The 8,005-nt window shown below is 38.6% G+C and overlaps 1 protein-coding gene across 1 annotated transcript; it reads left to right on the top strand.

Annotated features, from left to right (window-relative positions):
• The first annotated feature begins 991 nt into the window (after positions 1-991).
• On the top strand, positions 992-7,929 carry B3GALT9 (beta-1,3-galactosyltransferase 9). Its single transcript, XM_073218057.1, is given in 4 exon segments — positions 992-997; positions 2,224-2,263; positions 2,266-2,623; positions 2,625-7,929. Coding segments are annotated over 4 exon segments (1,101 nt in total). The 3' UTR covers positions 3,322-7,929.
• The last annotated feature ends 76 nt before the right edge of the window (positions 7,930-8,005 follow it).

Below are 8,005 nucleotides of genomic sequence, written 5' to 3'. Positions count from 1 at the left end.
ATATAGTGAGTTCCTCACAGCGAAATCATTACAAAAGTTGCTGTGAATGGCAGGTTAGAATATCAACATGTGAAAAGGAAAAGATGAAATACAGCCTAGCCTGAGAACAGACTTCTAGGTACCACTGCTCGTGTGACAGGAACATGAAAATAGGCTGGATGTTGTTTCTTTCCTTAAACTTGCTGGTAGAAACGGTATTTTGGATAATTCCCACACATACATGCTCTAGAAAAATGGCAAATAAATGCTTAGTTTCTTCAGTTCCAACTAAAATGGACTACATGTTTTCCATTTTGAGATGAGGTTGCCTGGGATATATATATATAATATATAAATAATTATAATATAAATTATATATGATGACCTATATAATTGATTGAGTGAAGTTTTTGCATAGCCTGTACTAGGAATACAAAATCCTTCCCAATGAGACATACACCAAACCTCACCATATAATGTTTCTTTTGGGAGGAAAAAAATGTACCCACTAGGTATGACAAGTATTCCTTGATGTTTAGTACATTTTTTGCACGTGCATGTACCAGGGAGCAGGAACTACTCCAAGTGCTTAGTTTCTTGAGAGCACTTCAAAATACACTGCAGAACATTTCTCTTTGTGTGATATGCTGTGGAGAGGTGGCGTCCATGAGCCATTCTTTTGACTCCCACTTCACTAGGAAGTCAGCGTAAAGGCAAGGGGTAAGTTTTAAGAGGTACCCAAGATTGGAAGCATTTGAAGAGGTTTGTTTTTTTCTGCTCTTTGTCCTGGATTCACTCTGGCTGTAACATGATCAGCACTTGCTCTCCTATGGAGCACCAGGTATTCTGGGAGAAAAGCTCACATTGATTGGCAAGAAACCTTACCCTGTAAGTCTCAGGCACAAAATACTTTACTTCAAAAGTACTGTTAGACTGGAGTGAGATACATCGGGGTATAATTTGGCATCTGGACTCAGTGATTTCCAAAGTCCTGAAATTGCTCACAGACAACATGCAGGTAAGTTTCTTACAATCTTTGAAGCATCTGATATCTGTTAAACCAGGTTTTCAGGAAGCAGAAGTGTCTGCCATGTACAAATCATCAGCACTGAAAAATGGAAAGGAGTTCTGATGATAATTACAGTAGTTTTTTTCTATTCAACAGACATGGACAAGCAAAAGATGGGAGCAGGATTCTCAGTGATTAAGAGTGAGCTTTGAAATCTCACAAATTGAGTTCAAATCATGATCCCACCCCACCCCCTACCCACTGAGTGATCTTGGGCACATCACCAAAGCACTTGGATGCTCAGCTTAATTTTGAAGACAGCCTATCTGAAAGGGATATTTATTACCAGGGCTAAATGAATGAAGGTATGTAAAGTGCTTAGCAGAGTGCCTGGCACACTGCAAGTGCCCAATACCAGGTAACTATTATTATGGGAGGCTTTGTTTATCAAATCAATGAAGAGATTTAATTCCTTTAATGTTCCCTGGCTCTGTTATATTACAATACTACATATGCCCTTCCAAATGGAAAGTTTCCATCTCCTCTGATGAGGTGTAGTAAGCTGAGCACAGTCCACCCTAGATCTCTGAAGGGTTGCTATGCAGATAGTAGGAATCTGCCCCTGTTGACAGACATGTCAGATAGACTAGGAACACTGTCAAAACAGACAATGTCAGAATTCAATATTACGTACATTGGAAAGTCATGCTAGAAGAATGTAAATGATAGTAGCCATTGTGCAGTGGCTAACAAAAGCAACCACTTCATGGAAAAATAGCCCTTGACCTGTGTAATTAGAGAAGAAATGGATCCAAGTGCTTCAATTACAGGAAGAACATCATATATTTTCCTGTAGGCTTTCAGCACAATCATGCCACCTGTTACTGTATATCCATGTGTCTATGTCTGATTCCCCTTTGCTTCCCCAGCCTCTAACACAGTGCCTTGTATATGGTAAATAGGATTGCATCCAAACAGGCAAGACAACCAACTAATATTTCATTCAGTTTCTACTTTGTGCCAAACACTGCACTCAGTAGCACTGGAGAAGAGAGAGGCATGATGCCTACTGTCCAGGGACCATGATCTAGTGGGAGACAGCTAACAAAAATAAATAATAGTAAACACCTAAAATAGTGTACTGCCAAGTGCTGTGAGAAGTACATATAGCATTCAATGGGGGCCAAAACAGGAATGGAGATGAAGCTTTGAACATGTATTCTTTTCTTATTTAGGTGACATTCTGCAGACTTTGGACCCACCAGTGCTGTTTCATTCTAATGTCATCCTATTTCATGCCTTGCTTTTTGGGGCTGATTTTGTGGAAGAATACTTTCTGCATGCTCTACCTTATGTAGATATGAAAGTTCTTGAAATTAAGGATCAGGCAAGAAAATTGAACATGGAGCCTCTAAGAAGTAATATTTCCAAATATTATATCCTGAGCCAGTCAGAGATATGTAAATGGAAGGATATCTTTTTGCTCTCTCTTATCTTCAGTAGCCCAGGAAATGGAACAAGGCGTGACCTCATCAGGAAAACCTGGGGTAACGTGACCAGTGTATGAGGGCACCACCTTCTCACACTGTTTACATTGGGAATGCCTGTTTTGGTAACTACCCAGCAAGAGATAGACAGAGTCCCAAAAGAATAATGATATAATTGAAGGAATCTTCTTGGACAGTGCTAAGAACCAAATCTTGAAGATCACAGTGACAATGCAGTGGGCTGTGACCTTCTGCCCTAATGCCCTGTTCATTCTCAAAGTTGATGATGAGATGTTGGTCAATCTACCAAGCCTGGTAGACTATCTTCTCAATCTGAAAGAACATCTTGAAGGTATCTATGTAGGAAGAGTTATCCAGCAGGATACATCCAACAGAGATCCTAACAGTCAAGAATTTGTACCTTTTAGTGAGTACCCAGAAAAGTACTACCCAGATTACTGCAGTGGTGAGGCCTCTGTTATGTCCCAATATGTGGCTCGGATGATGTATGTGGTTTTTAAAGAAGTACCTATTATGGTGCCTGCTGATGTGTTTGTAGGAATTTGTGCCAAGTCCATTGGCCTTATACCAATCCACAGTTCAAGGTTTTCTGAAAAAAGGCATATCAGATACAACAGATGTTGCTATAAGTTCATTTTCACATCCTCAGAAACTATAGGTGCTGAAATGCCTCTGGCATGGAAAAAAATTAACAGTTGGAAAGAATGTACACTCTTTGAGACTTATTATGGGCTCATTTCCTGCAAACTTCTGACATACCTTGACAGCTTTAACCTTTTTCACATGGGTGCCACAAAAAACAATGTCATGTATTTTGGTGATTAGGATTTCTTTTAAAAATAATATGGTCTTTTAAAATTTCCTCTTACCTTATAGAAAGTGTCCCTTCTTCCTCATGTTTTATGTAGTTTCTCTGAATCTTTATTATCCTTAGCAAGTTGCAAAATGTTCTTAGTGCTCTGATGGACTACATCATATCAAGATCTCATTTTATGAAATTTGAGTTGGTCTAGCCTGATTCTTTTCAAAATGAAACCTTTCATCCAGAAAAAAAGAGAACATAATTGAATTATAACCCAAAGTCCTGTTTCTCTTTGCAAATGGTGAATCTTTAAAAACCACATTCTATGGAACTGTTGTGACTCAGTGATAGAATGGTGACTGATTTTTGAGAATGCTCAGAATTAAAGGGAAACACTAAATAAGCAATTTGCTAAAAAGAAGGTTCATCTTGTCTGCAAGCAGGGAACACTAATCTGGGTGGTAGAACTACATTTAATTCAAAAGTATTAGCTACTTGGCATATATTAATTTGAACCTTACTAGTGTAAATACATGGATCTCTTAATTTTTTTGTAAAAATATTTTCATCAAGTCTTTATTAGGTAGTGCTTCAGAGATGGGAGGCAACAAATTCACATTTCATGTTATATGTTTTCATTCTGTATTAGTTTCCCAGGGATGTTTTAAGTACCACAAACTGGGTGACTTAAAACAACAGACACTTTTTTGCTTGCAATTCTAGAGCCTAGAAGTCTGAAACCAAGGTGTTGGCAGGACCCTGCTCTCTGTGAAGCCCACAGAGAAGAATCCTTCCTTGTTCCTTCAAGCTCTTGGGGCTGCCACCAATCCTTGGCTTGCAGATGAATCACTTCAACCTCTGCCTCCATATTCACATGGCCTTCTCAGTGTCTGTGACTTCACATAATCTTCCTTCTGTGCTGTGTCCAAATTTCTCTTCTAAGGACACCAATGATTGGATTAGGGTCCACCCCAATGACCCCATCTTGAGTACATCAGCAAGATGCCATTTCAAGATCAGGTCACATTTGCAAGTATTGGGGTTTAGGATTTTGACATCTTTATGGGGGATACAATTCAACCTACAACACACTTTCTGCTTTCTCTAGTAAAATGACTAGGCACTAGGTCAGTAATCCAGATTCTGGGGTTCTTAAATTAATACACCTTGAAAATCCCTGCCAGGATACTTATTAGATCCTATTTTAACATATGTTATTAAACCACATCAAGCCTTAATTTATGTATAGAATCAACCTTGTAGGAATTATGGATATTTGTCAAGTATTTAGCATTGGATTTGGCCCAGAGTAAGTGTTCAATAAGAGGAAGAGGCAGCATTTAAGAATGTATGTTGACTCTTACTACGCTGATGGCCTTGATAATACGGGTGATGCTGAAACCACAGTGAAACCTTAAGATTGTATATCAATGATACCTTAATAAAATATATATATATGTTGACATCCAAAATATATAAAGAACTCACATGCTTCAACACCCAAAAAACAATAACCCGATTAAAAAAAAATGGGCAGAGGACTTGAACAGACATTTCTCCAAACAAATACAAATGGCCAAGAGACGCACAAAAAGATGCCCCACACTGCTAATCATCAGGGAAATGCAAATCAAAACCATAAGATATCACCTCACACCAATTAGAATGGCCACCATCCAAAAGACAAGAAGTAACAAATGTTGGTGAGGATGTGGAGAAATGGGAACCTTCCTACACTGTTGGTGGAATGTAAATTGGTGCAACTGCTGTGGAAAGCAGTATGGAGGTTCCTCAAAAAAAAACTAAAAATAGAAATACCACTTGATCCAGTAATTCCACTTCTAGGAATTTACTCAAAGAAAACAAAATTGATTCAGAAAGATACATGCACGGATAAAGAAGATGTCATACATATACACGATGGAATACTATTCAGCCTTAAGAAACAAACAAATCCTACCATTTGCAACAACATGGATGGAGCTAGAGGGTATTATGCTCAGTGAAGTAAGTCAGGCAGAGAAACAAATACCAAATGATTTCCCTCATTTGTGGAGTATAACAATGAAGCAAAACTGAAGGAACAAAATAGCAGCAGACTCACAGACTCTAAGAAGGGACTAGTGGTTACCAAAGGGGAGGGAGAAGGGGATTGAGGGGTATTATGACTGGCACACATGGTGTGTATGGGATCATGGGGAAGACAGTGTAGCACAGAGAAGACAGATAGTGACTCTGTGGCATCTTACTATACTGTTGGGCAGTGACTGCAATGGGGTATGGGGGGGCTCGATAATAAGGGTGAATGTAATAACCACACTGTTTTTCTTGTGAAGCCTTCATAAGAGTGTGTATCAATAATACCTTAATAAAAAAACAAGATACATGCACTCCTACATTTAGTGCCATACTGTTTGCAATAGCCAAGATATGGAAGCAACCTAAGTTTCTATCCACAGATGAATGGGTAAAGATGTGGTATATATACACAATTGAATATTATTCAGCTATAAAAAGAAAAGAAATCCTCCCATTTGCAACAAGATGGATGGATCTAGAGGGGTTTTGCTAAGTGAAATAATCCAGGCAGACAAAGACAAATACCATATGATTTCACTTATTTGTGGAGTATCTAAACAGAGCAGAACAGAAGAAACAAAAGCAGTAGACTCATCAACACTGAGAAGAGACTAGTGGTTACCAAGGGGGAGGGACTGTAGCGGGTTGCAGGGGAGGGTGAGGGGAATAAAGGAGCACAATAATTCTCAATCACAATATTAGTTGGTCACCAGGAGGGTAGCACAGCAAGGAGAATAGAGTCAATGATTTTGTAATATCTTTCTATGTTGATAGATAGTAACCACACTAGAGGGGGTGAGGATTTGATGTGGGTAACTGTCAAACTACTGTGTTGTACATCTGAAACCAACATAAGATTGTGTATCAGTAATACCTGAATAAAAAAAAAAGTGCAAAGTAGAGAAGACAAGTAGTGACTCTGCAGCATCTTACTATGCTGATGGACAGTGACTACAATAGGGTGCGCGAGTGGAACTTGATAATATGGGTGAATGTAGTAACCACAATGTTGCTCATGTGAAACCTTCATAAAGTTGTATATCAGTGATACCTTAATAATAAAAAAAGCGCAAAGTAAAAAATTGAAAAAAAAAAAAGTAGGTTGAGTTAAACAGCTTAGGTTCAAATCTTGGCTCTACTTCTTTGCTGTGTGACCTTGTGCAAATTGCTTAACTTTGCTGTGCTTTGGTCTCATGTGTAAACAGGGTTAACAGTAACTAACTCCTGGGAGTGAGAAGATAGAATTGTGAGTTAAGACATGAAAAGCATTTAGAACAATCCCTAACATATACATTTGTTTGCTATTATCCTCAAACTATAACCAAGTAACAAAGGGGAACACATATGACAGGAAGCCAGCTATTCTGGCTCTGGGCTGTGCCATCTGTACAAGGTACTTAGTTTCTTAGGCTTAGTGTCTTTGTCTACAAAATGGTACTGAGCTGGTACAGCTGTTATGAGGATAAAATGATAAAATGCACACCAAGTACCTAGCATAAAGTAGATGCTAAGATATGGTTATTCTTGTTAGTAATAGTATTTTGCCATTTTCCCCTTTAAGTCCTAGGCTTTGGTCTTACTATTTGTAGCTCCCAAATGTTTGTTTTTGTGTCTGTACCTCTGCTTGCTATGCTACTCTATTCTTCACTTGACTGTCTCCCACTGGTTCTTCAAGATTCTGATGCTTCCTTCTGTTAAAACTTTCCCTGGAGTTTGGGGTAGGCATTTGTTTTCTTCTAATACTTACTACACACTAATTTTCTGTTGACCTATTTTCTTCCACTATTGGCCACTTGCTACCTGTGGGACTTTGGGATAAGCTACTTAACTTCTTTATCTGTGAAGTAGAAATGTAAAACTTAAATGAGACAAATTTAGCACTTAGGACAATGCCAAACCCATAACAAACTGTCAATAAGTATGTATTTATCAAATGCAAAATAATTATCAAATTTTATTTGCACATGTGCAAAATCAGAACGAGCGTTTAGGCCATACACAGGAGAGACAGCAACACTGAACTCTGATGTTGAATGAATAAAATCAACATCATGAGAGTAAACAAAAGTCACCTTAAAGAGACAAGTTTCTCAAGCCAGTACAGACATGGCTACAGCCTAATTAGTGGCATCTGCAGTAGGGAAATGGTCAGTATAGAAACAGGAGATTCAGGGATATCAGAGATGGTGGAAGAAGAGATGATGAATTCGGACAAGAGAATTCCAGTCACTTGAGAACCATCTGTTACAGAGCAGGGATGTTTATCAACATCACCGTAGCTTAAAAGAAACCTATCTCTAGATTCTGAACTGTCACACTCTGGTAATACGCCAGTGCAGACACTTTAGGGCTGGTGTGCAGAGAGCGGAGTGCAGGGCTTTAGAAACAGGTGGGGATGTTTTTTGTCAATGAAAGTACATCCTTTTTACATGATACCCTGGTTTATACACAGCATTCCCATTCTGACTGATTATTAGGAGTTAGTTTCCCTCTCTCCCATCAACTCAGTATCTAACTGATGGATCTGAAAAACTAAAAGCAAAACCCTCTACACTGATAATCCACCAATAAATAAAATGACAGTCTGGGGATCTTTCTGGCTTAGTATGTCATCACTCTTCTTCCCCA

Source organism: Manis javanica, chromosome 2 (genome assembly GCF_040802235.1).
Source record: "Manis javanica isolate MJ-LG chromosome 2, MJ_LKY, whole genome shotgun sequence".
NCBI classification, from domain to species: Eukaryota; Metazoa; Chordata; class Mammalia; order Pholidota; family Manidae; genus Manis; species Manis javanica.
Note: the sequence above shows the minus strand (reverse complement) of the source record. Positions and strands in the feature narration are given on the sequence as shown.